General features: G+C 33.3%; 1 protein-coding gene across 2 annotated transcripts in view; it reads right to left on the bottom strand.

Annotated features, from left to right (window-relative positions):
• The window catches only part of CADM2 (cell adhesion molecule 2), a 1,332,213-nt gene that overhangs the window by 372,332 nt on the left and 940,362 nt on the right, over positions 1 to 19,519 (bottom strand). For both annotated transcript variants that reach the window (XM_020970708.2, XM_020970710.2), the window contains exon 2: positions 9,003 to 9,029. In XM_020970708.2, coding sequence (XP_020826367.1) covers positions 9,003 to 9,029 — 27 coding nt within the window. The remainder of the gene's footprint in view (positions 1 to 9,002; positions 9,030 to 19,519) is intronic.

Genomic DNA, 19,519 nt, shown 5'->3' with positions numbered 1-19,519 from the left:
ATATAATGAAAAGGGTATAATTTGAAGTCAGGAGAACTGGTTGTTATTATATTTAATATTTATGATATTTAATTTGGCAAGTCACAGCCTCTCTTTTTGTCAGATTCCTTATCTATAATAAAATCTCTAAGGTTTCTTCTAGGCCTACAATTCTGATTACTTCTAAATAGATTTCCAAATATCAAATAGGTTTCTAAAATATTTTCTAATGAATTATGAAGAAAATAAATGATACATTGAAAGGATCACTTCATAGAATTTTTTTCATATATTCAACAGGTACTTTAAAAAAAAAAGGTGCTTCTTAGGTTTTGTTAGTAATTGTGGTCTTTCCATGGGCATATAATGGAGCTTGGAACATTCATGTCTTAAGGCTATAGGAAAAAATAAGAGAGATACATTTCATATCTTTCTCATCTCCAAAGTCTTTGATTTTTGTAGAGGGCCAGCTTTGGTGAGTTGGAGGGCTTAAGCCAGCCCGGATCTCACCTATAGATTGTACTAAGTCTGACAGCTGTGAAACTCAGGATGTTGGCTCACCACCCCCTGTTCTGTCTCTTGAGAACAGGATGCAGGAAGGGAGGAAACAGATAGGGCATGGGACAGGATGTACATTTTATGACCTGACCTTTAATATTTGTCACATATTCATTTTAAACTATAACATATGACATTGACATAAACCTAATATCTACCAAATTGTTTTCCCTCCAGTGTTCCTAGGAACTCTTTTAAAATATGAAATACTTTCCTCAGAATATTATGGTCTAAGATTTGTTGAACACTCGGTTATTTAGTTCCAATATTTCTGGTTCTTCCTTATCTACTGTATATTACTGATCTATTTTTAATCATTTCTCAATATTTTCAGTGACTAATGCTCTATACTATTACTTGAGGTTGACATTGTTATTACTTCTTCACTTCTACTTTTCTGTTGTTATTTCTCTTGAGATGCTTGATCTGTTTTCTCAATGAATTTTATTGTTATTTTGTCTAGCTCTATATTAATATTCCTTTGGTAATTTGAAATGCATAGCACTAAATTTGCAATTTAATTAAGTTAGTATCATCAAGATATTATCTGTGTGGTCTATTCATAAGCACCGACTATCACTCCAGTTATTTAAGTTATTGTTTTTTTAAATTTTTTAAGGAACTTCCAGCAGTAAAACTACAATCCTATGAAATAAGAACAATTCAAGCACAAAAGTCATTACATCATACCTTTACTATAATACATTTTATGGAATCAAGGACAGCAAAGGTCTCTTTAAACACTTTCCAAATCCAAAGGTGTTCAGTATGTGTGTGTATATGTGTTTGTGCTTGTTTTGTGTACTTCATACTGTGATCACTTATATGCTTTGGTTGGCTAAATATTATTCCTTTAGTCATGATTCTGAAAGGCATCTTGCCTGATTCTCTTTTATTTTTATCGTGTGACCTTTAATATATTTCATATATACATCAGAAAAGGTGTGTACAGATATCTATGTGTATACATACGTGCACGTATGCATACATCCATCCATCTACATACACTCTCACTTTAAATTTGTATTTTTCAAAAAAGATGTCGAGAATACCATAATAGGGAAACTAGTGTATTGTATTAAACTTTATTTGGTCTCTATGCTAGCTTCTCCTTTGAAATATTATTTTATGGCTATTAAAAGTTTTAGGGTTTAAACTTTCCTGGGTTTTATGAAGAATCCAGAAAAATGTCATGAACATTGAGATTTTTAATTTGACAATAATTTAATTTGGCAATATGGTCTAACTTAGGGATCTATGTCATAGAATTATCTCCCAATAAAAACATATTACTCTAGGCCTATGTAATGTGAAAAGTAGAACAAGTTTTATTGATAAATAGAACCATTTAATTGTTGACTTTATAAGGCAGCAAGAATTGTTTTGAATGGCAAAGGGCCCCCAGATGCCCAAATAACTGTTACATGTTGATAGCAGTGCTCTACCTCATTACAGACTGTTGTGTTTAAAGTCTGTGAGAAACCCCAAACCTTGGGATTTTAATTACAGACTTTCCAAACCCCAACACAGCAGCCATAGAATAAGCAAATGCCAATTTTATTAGCATAATAGAATGACATGAACCAAATGAATGAACCGAGTCTCAAAGGATCTTTCTTTTTGGATGAGATGTGTTTAGACAGAATAGCAAGTGCTATAATGATTTATTTATGTTGGAAATTGGGACATAAACTTAAAGTAGAAATGCCTAAACTAATCTCTAATTGCTAGACATGGCATTACTGTGTTTTAGAGGCAATTGACTTGTGTTTATTCAAATGTCCACAGTAAATCTCAAGACTATATTTGCATCTAAAGGAGAGCAGAGAAAAAAAAATCCTAGTCTCAGTAAATCAAGTGAAAACCCACATTCCTGTAGACTTATACAATAAATATCTAGAGGGTGTGTTTTTCATCATGAGGCTAACCAGTTTGTACTCAGCAACGTGAAGGGAAATAGTTACACAATATCAGTGAAAACAGTTGAAACTCAGTTGAAACATAGAGCAAAGAAATGTGAAATCCCCTGTGGAGCAAAAAAAAAAATACTTCTGAAGGATGTCTAGGAGAAAGAGAGAGAGAGAGAGACAGACAGAGAGAGACAGAGAGACAGAGACAGAGACACAGAGAGAGACAGAGAGAGAGACAGAGAGACAGAGACAGAGAGACAGAAAGAGACAGGGGGCAGATACAGACACAGAGACAGACACACACATAGAGAGATAGACAGAGATGATACAGAGAGACAGAGAAACAGAGAGACAGAGAGAGACAAAGAGAGACAGAGAATATAGACAGAAGGATGAGATAAAGACTGTTCCAGAAATGTGTTTTCTATACTTGGATTTCTAACATTTTTTCTCCTTGGAATGAGAAGGGGACAGACTAAAAACCCAGTTAAAATCAATTCAGAACACTCATACATATGACTGTGATTGATTTATCTGAATTGATTGCAAGTAGGATTTAACAGATTTTTTTTTCACTGCCTCAAATGAAAAGAATTAGGAGAAAATGTTTATATAGAAAAAAAAAAGAAATTGATAATGTTTATCTCTCTGACATGAATAAATTGTCTACTTGGAAATAAAGTACTATGGATACAGAACCAAGGTTCTTGGCTTGCCAAGATTTTTCAGGGAGAGAAGATGGGTCTCAGAGTGGTCAGACAAGGTTCTTTAGGACCAAAGACCTTGAACTGACCAGCAGGACAATAAGTAGTTCCATTTTCTGTTTTGCTTTGGAAATAGAATGTCGGTGAAGAGATAGCAGGTGAAGAGACAAACAGAAGAGTGAAAATGGAGAGATAGGTAGCTTGCAGGGATGTTCTCCTTGTCAGGACCCAGAGGGACCAAAGTAGCTAGAGCAAACTAATGTTTGTGGAAGTTTTCTTTCAGGAAATGTGATAAAAGAATATGATGAGCTAGCACTGTCTGTCTGTCTGTCTGTCTCTCTCAGTCCTATTTGCTGCCAAAGCAGGCAGACATTTTCTTCAAAGTCTTGTTTCTTAAAATTTCTTTACATTTTGTGTTTTAATTAGTACCACAGATAATTTAGGTAAAGATATGGTCAATCATGACTGCTATGTTTTAAATGACTCATTATTGGTGAATGAGTGTTCCAAAAAGAGGGAAATAAATGAACATGGGTCTCATCCTTTTATCAAAATAACCATTGTCATCAACAATAACTCTGGATGTAGCTTTTATTTTGCTTTTTGAGATTTCTGTTATGTATAAATATACACATACGCATATATGTGTGTATCTATATACATGTATACATATGTCCAGGATTGCTGTTATCATTGCTTTGCCTCCCTCTTAGGCGATAAGTAATCCAATTACCATTGGTGTCTGGTGGGGATGGAGGTTGGACCACATTATCCACATGATCTTTCTTCATTTTCTTTGTTGTTTAAAATAAAAATTACTTATTTAGTTTATTAAATTTTGGGGACTTTATACATCCATCTAACCAGAAAAGTTTTTTTCTTGCTTCTATCACTTTTGCTTTCTAATATCTTAGAGAGAAATGATCCCTGGAGGATATAAGTATCATCATTTTATCTTTAGCGTAAGTAGTAGAGAAAAACATGGATTAAAATCACTCTGACATATATTTACCCTTTTAAATATAATCTTACATATGAACATGAACATAATTATAGTGATTAGGTGACAATTACAGTATGATGATAAAACATAATTTAAACTCTCTGGAAACTTTTACTTCTTGCCAAAATTTTAGTATTTAAATTTTCTCCAAAGATAAAAAAAAATTACCTATCATGTTCACTATCATTTGTCAGGAACATCAATGTCCTGCTTCAGATAAAATCTTAACCAATCAGAACAGGTCTAGGTTCAATATGAATCTTCATCTTGATCTTTTATGTGCCTATTTCTTTAACCTAAAATCCACCTAAAGTAAGGTAACATTAAATCATTCATTTTGGTATGTGGAGTTTTAATGATATATTTTGGAAAAATATCAGAGGTTTAAATATTTTCAAGTGAATTTTTCAAAAAAGAATGTCTTTATGTGGACTATTATTTAACAGAATAATATTTAGTTTCTGATTTCCTTTTAAACCAGGCATATTCCATTTGAAATTGCTGAGTGCCCTGCTTTATCTTTTAAATCTTATACAAATTCTAGATAATTATGTTAATTTTATTTGAGTATAGCACAATGACATATGATTATTGAAGCTTACAACATTTAATTTAAAAGTAATAGCTAAATTTTTTGAACATAGGGCTGCTTTTCTAGCAACTAAAGAAAATTCTATGCCTTTTACACTTACCAAGTTTTGAATTAAAAAGAGGTTAAGAATTCAGGACTGAAAATTAGGGAAATGTTTCCCTAACCTGAAAGACTATCCAAAATTTAGAAGTCTTTTGTACAAAATTCATATTTAAGAATTTTTTATTCTGTTTTTTTATTCACAATTTAGTAAATGTCAGAATTTATAATTAATACAAATTCAGAACACTGGAGAGGCACTTTTTATTCTGCTGTTCATAGTAATAAGTTACTGATGTTCATGTTTGAAACAGTCTAAAATCTGCAAGGACTAATTTTTAACTTAAAAAAATGAATTTGTAAGATACAAGATGTGAGAGAAGATGAGGACAATTTGAATAAATAAACTCTTATTGGAAAATGGTTCAAAGCTGCATGGACTTGAACATATTATAAGTCCAATCATGTCATGCAAATACAACTATAAAAAAAGAAGCTTTGTAAGACTTTACATTTATCTCTAGTAAATTTTGTCATTAGTTTTGACCTATCATTTCAGCCCAACCTTATATCGTCTTTAGTATTTGGTAAGCATCACTCCTACATCTTTTAGGGACTGTTAGATGATCATGGACTGACTCTTGGATTTGTTCAAATATGGCCTCAGGCACTAACTAGTTGTGTGAGCATGGGCAAGTCACTTAACCACTGTCTGCTTCAGTTTCCTCATCTATAAAATGGGAATAATAATATTTACTTTCCAAGGTTGTTGTAAAAACAAAACAAGATAATGCTTACAAAGAGCTTTATGGAATTTAGAACAAATGCTTTGTTTTCTTTAAATTTTTTTAAATGATAGCTATCATGATGATAATGAGGAGGATGAAGATGATGTCTTCATTCAAGGCATTCATTAAAATGTTGAATGACATGAGGACTAGCACAAAGTTCTACTACATGCCACATAACAGCTCCCTTCATGTTGACAATGATCATTAACCATCACTCAACTAATGTATTCACTGAGACTTGAGTAACAACTATATTCATATCTATCCCATATTTCTCAGGTTTATGCTCAAGGATGTTATGAGATACTTTGTCAACTCCTTTGCTATAGTAAACACTCAATCTGACTTTTCTTTCCCTAATCTGACAATCTTTCCCTAAATGTATATTTAGGGAAATTTATAATCTATTAATCTTATTTCTCTATCAAAAGAGGAAGTCAAATTAGTTTGGCATGATTTATTTTTAGGTAAAATAATGATGACCCATTGATTTTTACTTCCTTTTACAAGTATGGATGAATAATTGATTTTTTTTTTGTATAAGTGAGCAGCAGGGGAAACCATACTTGTGATTTCATTGGTATAGGAAATTTAACTCCCTGCAAGGGAATTATAAATGCGGCTAAAAATATGCCCTGAGACTTGAGAGTTTTAGACAGTTGCTTTGGGGTACTGAAAGGTTAGATGACTAGTCAAGGTCACACAGCTAGTATGTGTCAGAGGCAGGATGTAAAGCCAGGTCTTCCTGACTTCAAGACTTGTCCTCTATTAAGTATGCCATATTGCCTCTCACCATGTGCTTCCCAAATCCTACCTCCTAGAATGTTAGAATTAAAAAGGCCCTAGATATCTCAGTCAACCCATTGTTTTATATATTTGGCAGCCAAATATATAAAGAACTTGAGAGACATGCCTCAAATACACAGAATCCAAGGAGAAGAGTTAAAACTTGACTTTAACCAACCTTGAATTCAACCAACCTTTTACTAATTAATACATTAATACTTATTGATTGTTTGGTTTATTGAAATGAACATATCTAGTGTACTAGAAACATGTCCTACTTAGTAAGAAGTGTCATACTAATAAAAAAAAAACTCAAGCACTTAAATAGGACTTCTAAAACCAACTGCAAGGATGACACCAGAAAGTTGAGGGGAGGGGAGACGGCTCAGGATTTAGACTGAGCAGTAGGTGAAAAAGTACGTTTAGGAAGAAATGATACAGGGTGATAGTGAATTGATCAAGCATGAGAAGCTTCAAATGCCAAACTAAACATTATTCATGAATTAGAATGAATGAGTTAATTCTTACAAAGAGTGTACATGAATAAGAAACCCAGGTAACTGTGAGTTTGACCTCAAATAGAAGGTAAGATAATCAATCAATTGCTCACTCAGAAAGTCGGACCAGCAATATTGTATTAGTTAACTATATAGCAGAGATTCCTTTACTCAGAATGGGTTGTGGTAGGTATGGAGTTGACATGTATAAACTATAATCACTGCACCATGAATATGTTTATTCAAAAAGCAAGCAAAATCTTGAGCAAATGTTTAGTATCTTTGTCACATCCCTGAGGGGAAAAGGGACATTTTAGATGATTTTTTTCAGCCATGGGAATATATTTCTAGGCTCCAAAGCTAACAAACTTAAGATTTACCTGAGAAAAGAATGAAATTTCATAGTGGGGATTCACTATTTCTTAAAACTAGTCTCTTATATTCAATTTTGTGGTGTATGAGATTTTCTTTGTGTATTATTTCTATTTTAATTGTTTTTAACTCTGATCTCTGTTTGTATTATAATCCAGCAGCTCATTACTGTGTGAAGGTCTAGGAGGTGCAGTGAATAGATTGAAGGCATGGAGTCAGGAAGACCTGAAGTTAAATTTGGCTTCAAATGCTTGTTAGTTATGTGACCCTGGGCAAGTCACTTAAGCCTGTTTATCTCAGTATCTTCATCTGCAAAATGAGCTGGAGGAGTAAATGGTTAACTATCCATTATCTTTGCCATCTGTTGTTCAGTCATTTCAGTTGTGTCTGGCTCTTCATGACCCTGTTTGGTGTTTCTTGGTAAAGATACTAGAGTAGTTTGCCATTTCCTTCTCCAGCTCTTTTTACAGATGAGGGAACTAAGGCAAATAGGGTTAAGTGATTTGTCCAGGGTCACACAGCTAGTGTCTAAGGTCAGATTTAAACTCAGAAAGACTCATCTTCTTGACACCAGGTCTGGCACTTTTTCCATTGAGCCATCTACCTGCCCCAAATAATTTTGTTGTAGTTTCAGTCATGTCTAAGTCTTCTTTACTCTGTTTGGGGTTTTCCCCAAAATAAGGTCACAAAGAATCCAACCTGACTGAAAGGACTGAATGACATCTTAGGTAGGTTGGTTTCTTTCTTTCTTTCTTTCTTTCTTTCTTTCTTTCTTTCTTTCTTTCTTTCTTTCTAGCAATTGGGGTTAAATGACTTGCCCAGGGTCACACATCTAGTAAGTGTCAAGTGTCTAGTCTCAGTCCACATTTGAACTCAGGACCTCCTGACTCCAAGGCTGGAGCTCTATCTACTGTACCACCTAGCTGGCCCGACATCCTAGATTTCTAAAGGCCAAGTTAGTAAAGCACATGTTCTGAGGATATGAAAATCATGTATCTGTCATCAGAAGATCACCTGGCCACCTACAGAAGGCTGTAGAGATTCATCTTAAGACTTGCTACCAGGTTAACAGGGTTTTGGTCATAGGCATGTAAGAAACTCTTTACTGACACATGGCAACATTATAATCTACAGTGGTGGAGAGAAAAATTCACACCACAGAAATGATGCCATTTTGAATTAAAAAAAGTCCAAACCTTTTCTAAGTACATAACATCTCAAGGAAACTAGCTTTTTAAGAGGAATACAATGTAGTATAAGAAGTCAAATTTTGGTTTTGCAGTATAACGGCATGAATGTGCTGCAGTCTGGTCCTACTTTTGTGAGAACCAAGTATTAAATTTTCGGTGTGAATATTTACACTTCAGAAATTGGCAAATACTATAAATCAGGGCTTGATTTATTGTTTTGTTTGTTTAGTAGACTTTAGAAAGAGATGGAGCAAATGTTAATAGTACAAATTAAACTTAAAAATGTGTCATGCATACTTTTTTTAGAGAGCTGCTTGTTCAACATTTAACAGCATTTATCAGAATATAGTGCAGTATTACTAAAAATGTCATTTTATTGTTGTTGTCCAGTCATTTTCAGTCATGTGTGTAGCTCATATATACCTTTTAGACCATAAAACAGATTATTAATATAAAGAATAAAAATATACAGAGATAACAGATGTATCTTCACTGGATACAGCTCTTTTTAAGAAGACTTACAGAAGAACGTATAGTAGAATGACATGAGTTAAGCATGCAGAATGAAAGAGGAAACTCACCTTTAACTCTGTTCTTGGAAGCAGCCGCTGATACCAAGCAAAAGTGTGCACAAGAACAGAGAACAAAGATATGTTAGACAGAGGCTGTTAGAACATAGAATACAGAATACAGCGACAGTTGTAAGCATGAATTTAATAAACTTATTTTACGGTGATATGCATAGTTAATGTATTTCAGATGCATATTAACTATTTTAATGACAGACCAGACAATTTTCATTAGCACATCATGTTTTGTTAGTATATTAAAAAGAAACTCCTTGATTGTAAAAGTTAAAATGCCACAAATGAAAGCATACTGCCAGTAAGCTATACAAGCATCGCAAGTGTATAGTGCACCTTTTAACATCTGTACATCATGCATTTCCTTGTCTCAATTCAATAAATATCATAGAAATAGGATTAAATTTAGATAAAACCTGAGTATGAGTTTTTTTCCCCCAACTGAAGCTCGGTCTTAAATTCTGAACATATACATATGAGTGTTTTCATGGAAAATACTGAGCACTCAAAGAAGTTATCAATGTCAGGTTTACATAGCCAAATCAAAACATTATGAGACAGAGGATTCCAGTCATTCTAATTTGATTATCAGCATAGCTGTGAAATCAATAGACTTTTAAATTGCTCTAAATAGAATATTTCAGATTCAGAAGTAGGGTCTCTCCTCATTCTTTCTAATCTATGAAAATAACTTCGTGCCTACCCAAAAAGAAATCTCTATTTTGGAGGTAGATAAAATAATCACTAGTATTTTAATAAAGGGATTCTACTTTCCTTTGGAAACACTTCCTTCATCAAAGGCAGTTTCCTAGTCGAAATGACTAATTAGTCTTAGTGGAAACCTTTTGTTTTTTGAAGTGGGGATAATAAGCCACTGTCCTTAATGGATTTGAAATAAAATGGATCTGATATAAATATTACTTTAATAGATTAACAGAACAGTGAAGGGTTGTTGCAGTTGTTGTTTTGTTGATATTTGGAGATTTAAAAATTCATTTGCATTATGAAGCATATAGCCAGTTTTTTGCTCATTGAATGAAGTTTGCATTTTAGCCTCAGATCTAGCACTTGTAAACCACATATAGAAGCTCTCAAAATATACCTCATTTATCAAAATTACCCAGGATATCAAGAAGAGGTTTCTAGAAACACCTATTGAATTACACATTAGCCTGAACAAATGATCACATCTTTCACCTGAGAGCCTCCAAGCAAAAATATTAGCTTGCTAAGTTTTACATTCATCCTCATCTAGATGGAATCAAGGGAAAATAGATCAGATTTATACATAATGGTATTTTCACCTAAAATAAATGGCTATTTTATGGAACGTTATAATGTAACATTAATTCATTATAATTATATTCAATATTTTATATGATTACTACTAATTAATATTTCCCTATTTTATTGCGCCTTTGGGTTGAAGGGGCTGTGGTTTTTATGTATTTAATTTTTAGTCTCTTATGTGGTATGCTTACGGGATGCTAAAGCACACATTGAAGGACTAGATGTAGGGGAAAGGGAATATCAGGAAAGCTCTAGGTGGCTGTCAAGGCCATTTCTCCTAGAGGTAGCATAAGAAGGAGACAGTATCAGCTTTTGTTTCAGAAAATCAGTCACTACAGGAGGTCATCTTCATTAGGCAGGGATTCAGACTTCTCTGGAATTCCTTCCATCCCAAAGAAAGTATTCTGAGACCTCAAGGACATCCAAAGTTGATGGTGGTCAGATGAGAGGATATAGTAGTAAGCTACTGGACAAGATGAGAAAGTGGTGAGTGAAAGAACTTAGAGTTAGATCTAGGCCTTTGACTCTGAATCCTGAGCTCCTCCTACCACATCACACAACCTCTATTGTGAATACAAATTTCTGGGCATTATGCTACTCAGACAAGATCAGTGGACAAAAGAGATGGGCAAGGGAAGCATGAAAGATCTGTCATTGTAGTAATAGTTGTAATAGTTGTACTAGATGGGGGAGGGAGCAAAAGCTTTCATATTTCAGAATTCTCGCCTTGAATGAGGGTCATAGAAAAAAAAATAAAAGACTAGGTAGGCAAAAACCAATGAAAGATTACATTCTAGAATATCCCAGAAGAGGAAAGGAATAAGGAAGGGGTAAATTAAATGAACATTTCTTGGAAAGAGACATTATAAATTAATGTTAAAATTAAGAATTTAGATATTAGTCTGCTGGTTGTTGTATTTGTCCTTCATTCTAGAAGAGGACCATGACATCAGGGAGATGATGACACAACTTGCAACTGGCTTTGATTTGAGTGAGGGAGGGCTGTGCAAGGTCAATAGCCTCGCTTTCCCCTCCACAGCCATCTGGGTCCAGTGGCCAGGTATTCACCAGGATGACTGAAGGTGGCCCAGGATGCAATAAAAGACCCTAGCCCTTTTAAGCTAAGGTGTTTTCAGGTTCTCCCTTTGAGTGAGGCAAGACCCATTCAGCGAATAGGCCTCTTTAAAAAGTGAGTCAAAGGATGTTCCCTTTAATAAAAAAAAAAAATCAAACAGGAAGGGGAAGACCCTCAGGGTTACTGGCCAAAAAAAGAAACAGCTGCCATTTATGTTTGTCCTTAGGACCATCATTCTCTTGGCAAGTGGGACAGATAGGAGTATGGTATTCTCATGAGACAATGGTAAATATTTAATTGAAAAGGAAAGTTAAAAAGAGAGAAGAAGAACAATAAAAGTAAATTCAAGGAATCTAGGCTGGAGCAGGGTAGGGAGAGTTTAGGAGGAGGCTAATATGTGATTAGGGACTAGCTGCTAATTTGAAAGAAGAAGAAATATTAAATTAACATAATTTAATGGAGGAAAACACACACAGTAATTATGCCATTAATTGTAAATGGATCAAACTATAAAATAAAGATAATGAAGAATGGATAAGATAATAAATCTATCAATTTATTATGTAGAAGAAACATTGAAAACAAAGACACAAAGTAAAAATGAGGGTCTAGAAAAATTACTTCAGTTAAAAAAACAGGAGCCATAATTATGATTTCAGTAATGTAAACATGAAAGTTAATATTGTCAAGAAAGATAAATACATTTTGCTTAAAAGAACAATAAACAATAAAAGAATATTATTAAATACACATTACCTAATGCCTTAATTCTTAAAGGAAAAGCCAATTAAAAGGCAAAAATGAAATGGATAGTAACATTAATTTATAGGTTATTACATATTAATTTTTTAAAGCTAAGTAAAATGGAAAAAAAATTTAAAAGACTATGTAAAGCTTAACAGATCACTAGAAAAATGTATTTGAATGACATGCTGATTTCTGAATGATAATGTCAACAATATACATATTTTTCAACACTGTAGAGTACTCTTATGCTCATACATATGGTTCTTTCTCTGGGTGTGGGTAGCATTTTCCATCATGAGTCTTTTGGAATTGTCTTGGATCAATTGCATTGTTCAGAAGAGCTAAGTCTAACAAAGTTGGTCATCGCCCAATGTGGCTGTTACTGTGTATAATGTTCTACTTGTTCTTCTTACTTCACACAGCATCCGTTCATGTAAGTCTTTCCACGTTTTCCCGAAGTCCACCTGCTCGTTATTTCTTTTGGAACAATAGTATTCCATTGCATCCACAACTTGTTCAGCCATTCCCCAATTGATGGGCATCCCCTCAATTTCCAATTTTTTGCCACCACAAAAAAAGCTGCTATGAATATTTTTGTATATATGGGTCTTTTTCTCATTTTAATGATCTCTTTGGGATACAGCCCCAGAAATGGTATAGCTGAGTCAAAAGGTATGCACAGTTTTATAGTCTTTGGACATAGTACCAACTTGTTTTCTAGTATAGTTGGATCAGTTCACAACTCTATCAATAATGAATTAGTGTTCCAATTTTCCCACATCTTCTCCAACATTAACCATTTTCCTGTTTTGTCATGTTAGCCAGTCTGCTAGGTCTGATGTGGTACCTCAGAGTCTTTTTAATTTGCATTCCTCTAATCAACAGTGATTGAGAACATTTTTTCATATGGCTCCAGATAGCTTTAATTTCTTCATCTGAAAACTGCCTGTTCATATCCTTTCACCATTTATCAATTGGGAAAATGACTTGTATTCTTATAAATTTGATTCAGTTCTCTATATATTTTAGAAATGAGGCCTTTATTAGAGACACTGGTTGTAAAAATTGTTTCTTTCTACTTTCCTTCCAATCTTGGTTGCATTGACTTTGCTTATGAAAAATCTTTTTAAGTTAATGTAATCAAAATTATCCATTTTACATTTTATAATGTTCTCTATCCTTTGTTTGGTCATAAATTTTTCTCTTCTCTATAGATCTGATAGGTAAACTATTCAGAATAATAAATATTTTAAAGAAAATATAATTTAAAAAAATAAATTAAAAAAATATAATTTAAGCAAACCAGCTGAAATAAGTCACTGGAGTAAAATTTACATCTCTGGAAACACATAAACAGGAAAAAAGAGACTAGCAATCTGAGCACTGAATTAAAAAACCCTAAAAATAAACAGATAACTGAAAATAATAGCAAAGGAAGAATTTTGTAAAATTGGAGGCAATATAGATGAATCTGAAAATAAAACATCACACTGATAAACAATGAGGCTTAATAAAAAAAAAGATGAATAAATTTGATAAACTATTATCTTATTTAATCAAAAAAGGGAGGAAAATAAAAGTGCCAAAATAACCAATGAACAACACGAATTCGCAACAGATTCTTCAGAATGAGAAACCAAGAGAATCATAACAACTATCAAAGAAGAGAATGAAGCCTTCTTCAGAAAGATTTACAAATGAATTCTATTAAATGTTTACAGAATAACCAACCCTTATCCTGCAAAAGAAATAAGATATTTTACCAAATATGTTTTATTTCATTACCCTCAAGAGAAGGAGTAAAAAAGCTGAGAAATTAGAATATAGCCAATATCACTAGTAAATATTGATATGAAATTTTTAAATAACATTTTAGTGGATCACAGCAACATATGCCAAAAATAATTCATTATGCCCAAGTTGTATTTACAACAGGGAAACCAGATTGTCTATCTTTAGAAAAACAATGGACAGACATAATTAACCATAGTAACAGCAAAAAAGATTTAAAAAAACTTGTGACTATATTAATAGACACAGAAATGTCTTCAACAAAGCACAGCACTTAATTTTGTTTAAAGTTAAAAAAAAAACATAGGCATGGTAGGACCTTTCTTTTACATTAAAAACATAATGTGTCTAAAATGAAGAATTTATATTATTTAAGTATATAATCACTAGGTTCTTCTCCAGTAGGTTCAGGGATAAAACAAAGATGAACTGCTCCTCATATTATTATTACTTAATAAAATACATGCTAGCTATAGAAATAAGAGAAAAAAAAACTAAAGCTAAGAAGATGCAAAATTATCATTCTAAAAGCTAGATAGACAAATAGACTGAGAAGAATATAAACCAAGAAATTATTTAAGAGGACTAACAACTTCTGTAAAATAGGTGCATAAGCCAACATAGGATTGTGAATAGAGAGTTGAATTTATAGGCAAGAAGACCTGGATTCAAATTCTGCCTCTGACACATACTGGCTATATGACCTGAACAAGTCAATTAACCTCTAAGTTCCCCAAACAGCTTTCTAGACAATAAATTGCAGATTGGCTGCTGACATATTGGTGGAGGGGAGCTCGTCACTGTGGAATGTCTTCTTTGTCTCTGTGATAAAGCCAAATCTCAGAGGGAGCTATCAGAGTCCATTGGGAAAGAGAATGATGTGAGATGGCTACTATCCTGCTTCAGGCCAGCCTACATCACCTCTAGCCTGCACTATTATAATAGCTATCTTCCAAATTGGCCTTGAGGTCCATCAGGTGAGTTTAGTCAGATAGTGAGATATTCTCCAATAGATAAATAAGGAAAGGTTAAGTATAAATAGTTTTAAAAGAAGAAATGTACATTATCAATGCACCAAACCACAAACTTAAAACAACTGTGAGGTATTAACTCACATCAAATGACAGAGATATTATGATAAAAAACCAGAGATGGTCAATGTTGAAGTAGGTATTAAGGATACCCACACTGATTGATTATGTGTAGAGCTATGAATTGGTTTAATATTTCTGGGGAAAAAAACCCAACAAACTAAAACAATTTGGAGTTGGGCCAAAAAAAAATTGACTATACAGTCCATATCCTTGTACCCTGGCCTCCTTCAAGACTCAGTTCAAAAATAATCATCTGCAGGAGGATTTTCCAGGTCTCCTCCATTCCTCCCTCTAAGTTCCTTCCCTCTGAAATTACTTTTCATTTATACTACCTATTTATTTGCATGTTATTTCCTCCATTAGAATGTGAATTCTTTGTGACCAGGTATCATATTTTGCCCCGTCCCATCCACCGTTATTTATCTTTTTTTTGCATCCTTAGTGCTTAGTACATTACCTGGAACATAGTAAGCATTCTATATGTACTTGTTGACTAACTCAATAATACTACTGATATTTTGATGTCCCAACAACGTCAATGTTTGAAATGAAGGACCAGAATAATTCACAGCAGCATTTACCACAGTAGCAAAACATTTAAAATGAAATGTGTACCCATTAATTGGGGACCTGGATAAACAAATTGCAATATATGAATGGCATGGAATATTAATGTTCTGGAAGGCATAATGAATATGAGAAATTCAAATATACATTGAAATATTTGTAAGAACAGATGCAGGGCAAATAAAACAGATTCAGAAGGAAAATAAATACAATGACTAAAATATTATAACTAAAACAAAAAGACAAAGAGTTTGGATCAAAGGCAGTCATCGAAGTTAGTTCTGGGAGATTAATGTTAGAACATACTTCCTTTCTCCTAGTAGATAGATGGTGGAGTGAAGGTATAGAATACTCTATTAATCTTGCCTTGTGGTCTCAGTATCAGAGTGTTTTGCTTAGCTGTTTTATTTTATATTGTAAATAAAAGAGGGTGTGTGTGTGTGTGTGTTTGTGTATACACAGTTATGAGTACATATATATCATATATGTTTTGTTTTAAAGTGGAAGGGATGTTGTTGGAAAGTAATTGTGATATTAAGATATATTTTTCAAAATTATTTTAAGAAAAAAGAAAAGGTTCTTAAAGTTCTTAAATGTAATTGGAGGACAGCAGGGTTGAGTGTTTGAATGTCTTTAAGGGTTTTTTTTTCTTTTTGGTAACTAAAATACCAAAGATAGAAAAATAAAAGATGTGTGTGTGTGTGTGTGTGTGTGTTTAACCAGGAAACGCATGACAGGCATATAAGAGACTGGTTAATATAATTGGAAAGGGGCCAGGCTACTATGCTTGTTAGCCCAATTATAATTCTCTGCATATTCAATAAAAAGAGCCAAGATGACAGTAACACTGTCATGAATGTCATGTTCAATACTTGTAAGATTTTCCATTGACAGCATAGTCCAATTATAAGTCAATTGTAAGGCGTACATCGCACAACACCCAATGTAGCTGAAAATTATCTTAAAAATACAATTCTAATGCTCCTTGTTGAAAATGAAAAGAAGGCAAGTTTAGCTATTTTAACTAGAGAAAAGTTTTAGATATAGTATCAAAGTTCTTCACCTTTGTAATGAAAAATGAGGCAGCTGGGTGGCACAGGGGATAGAATGCAGGGCCTGGAGCCATTTAGACTCCTCTTCTTGAGTTCAAGTCTAGCCTCAGACATTAACTAGCTGTATGATCATGGTCAAGTCACTTAATCCTTCTTGTCTCAGTTTCTCATCTGTAAAATGAGTATGAAAAGAAAATGGCAAACCACTCTAATACCTTTGCCAAGAAAACCCCAAATGGAGTCAAGAAGAATCCAACACAACTGAAAAACAATTGAACTGAATTGATGTAAATATGACTCTGAAGCCATAGATAATCACACACTAACTTTTTAATACAGTTTAATTGTATTAAATTTCAGAAAAGTTTTAGTTAAAATGCAAAATATCTTAAAGAAGAATTTGTATGCATGTTTGCTTTTGTGAGAAAATAACTATCAGGAGAGATAGGAGAATTAACAGTTATAAATAAAGTTGTATCTTGACTTATTAGTGAACTTAAACTGTTTTCATGGCTGAGTCTCGTTTATCAATAATAAGAAATCAATTCCAAAGTCACAAATAAACATAAACAAATTTTTCAATCGTCTGCTAATCCACTTGATTGTTTTTCAATACTGAATTGAACAGATGTATAGGTGCTATAAAGAAAAGTAACCATAATGTAATTTTAAAAAGCACTTGATTTGACATCAGAAGACCTCAGTTCAAATCCTTACTTTCCTATTAAATAGTTCTGTGGGTTTCGGTGAGCTATTTAAACTGTCTACATGTTAATTTCCTCATCTGTCAAATGGGTAGGATGTCAATACCACTCACCACACAGAGTTGTTTACATTTTGCCAAATATTTTCCCGAAATGCACTATATAAATGTGATTTATTCATATGTTAATAAATTTAAACCTGGAAGGGAACTTAAAAGTCCAAACTACCTATTTGGCAAATGAGGAAATGACAGAATTCTGTCTTGATTTAACTTACACACTCGACAAATAAAACTTCACTAATGACTTTCTAATTAGGGACCTCAATCAAAATCTGGGGAATATTAATAAATAACTATTTTTTATACTGGGGATTCTGATCATATAAAGGATGAAGATCACGGACAAGTATAGCAGAACACTTCATTTCCACTTGTGAACAGCATCAAATAATTGTGGGCTATAGGAATTATGAGCTATCACTCTTCTTAGGTTATAATTTTCATGACTTACTGACATAAAACAAATTATAGCATTATTCTATGTAGTCATTATTACTTTTGTTGGATAGACGATGTGATCAAGCAGAGTTTATAGCAAATAATTTGGGTAGGATTGAAAATATTGGGGAATCACTGACCTAGGTTATAAGCAACTGTGGAACCACAACTAGAGTTTCTCTTGATAAAGCCAGTCTGAAATATTTATTTTCCCTAAACTTGCAGAAGAATCTTCTTGAAATCCTTTGTTATTTTCAGTCTATTTTATTCCCTGTCTTGAATACTGCTGCTTTCATTCTAAAAAATAATCCTCATAGAAAAACAAAATTTAGAACACTGAAACTTTTGGATTGAAGAGAGAGGATTTTATACTTCTCCTATTCTCATATACTCATCGCCTACAGAATAGCACAGTGTTACCACTGTCAGGCAATTTCAGCATTTTGTCAAAACCTGAAATTAAGTTTAATTGTAATGAATCAATTTTTAAAGCCTGACTTTGCTCCTAAAAATAAATGATTTTTAAGATATTTACCAAATAATAAATTATACAAAATTTCCTTAAATAAGAAATTTAAACTATTAAAATCCACATATGTATACACACACATATATATACATACATATTTATGTGTTTTATAGATATACATATGTGTATGTGTATAATCAATCTCTAATCATCTTCTGAGGGATTGAAAATTCTATATTGCTTATCATCATCATTTTTAAGGTAAAATAGTATCTGGGGGTAGGGGGGAAACTTGGTTCCACATAGCTTGAATTTACCTTTTCTCTGCTTCTTTTATGGGATCACATATATATATTTCTTTTCAGGTACTAATTGAAATAGGTATTTTGCATTTTTATGGGCAATTTAAAAACTTGGGGCTTCTTTTTTTTAAATTTTCTATTTCCTTACTACTAGTCTTCCCCATCCTTTAGTATAGCTGTAAAATATCTTATTATTTTATCATGTATGTAAATTACTCAGTAATAACTTTTCAAGACCAGGACTCTCCAAAAGAATTTGGATACATGCAATTATAACCTGAATGGTTAATACACCAGAAATGGAATAGGTCCAACCAGAAAATAATCAGTCTTAAGCTTTCTAATATTCCTCTGTTTGGACTTTTGAGTTACAGTTAGTTACAGATTTCCCATTTTTCTCATCTTGTTTTTTTTTTAAGGCAATTGGGGTTAAGTGACTTGCCCAGGATCACACAGCTAGTAAGTGTCAAGTGTTTGGTCTGAGGCCACATCTGAACTCAGGTTCTCCTGACTTCAGGGCCGGTGCTCTATCCACTGCGTCACCTAGCTGCCCCGCATCTTGTTTTTCTTGAGTGAATTCTTTGCAGCCCAATAATAGATTGACCTCTACATGACTTCTGAGGTCCCTGCCAACTCTAAATATATAGCCCTATGATTATGAGACTATACCTGTCCTTGTACATTAAGATGTTTATCTTCCTCTTGTCTTTGTTCTCTTAGCCCTGGTTTATTACGTGTAAGTTATTTGGCTGCTCATCCCTTTAGCTTTTCTCCCTTTTCTCCCTTGATCCTTTTAAAACTTCTTGAGTCCCCACCAGATCTTAAACCTTTTTTTTTCAATTGCTACTCTATTTCATACTTCCCCATAAGATTATGGTTGTGGCTTCCCTAGATCTAAGTTCAAAGTCCTGAAGGCTTTGTTA

The sequence above is a fragment of the Phascolarctos cinereus genome, unplaced genomic scaffold, assembly GCF_003287225.1.
Source record: "Phascolarctos cinereus isolate Bilbo 61053 unplaced genomic scaffold, phaCin_HiC Scaffold_7;HRSCAF=346, whole genome shotgun sequence".
Taxonomy (NCBI): domain Eukaryota; kingdom Metazoa; phylum Chordata; class Mammalia; order Diprotodontia; family Phascolarctidae; genus Phascolarctos; species Phascolarctos cinereus.
The sequence above is the reverse complement of the archived record's forward strand: the minus strand, read 5'-3'. Positions and strand labels throughout refer to the sequence as shown.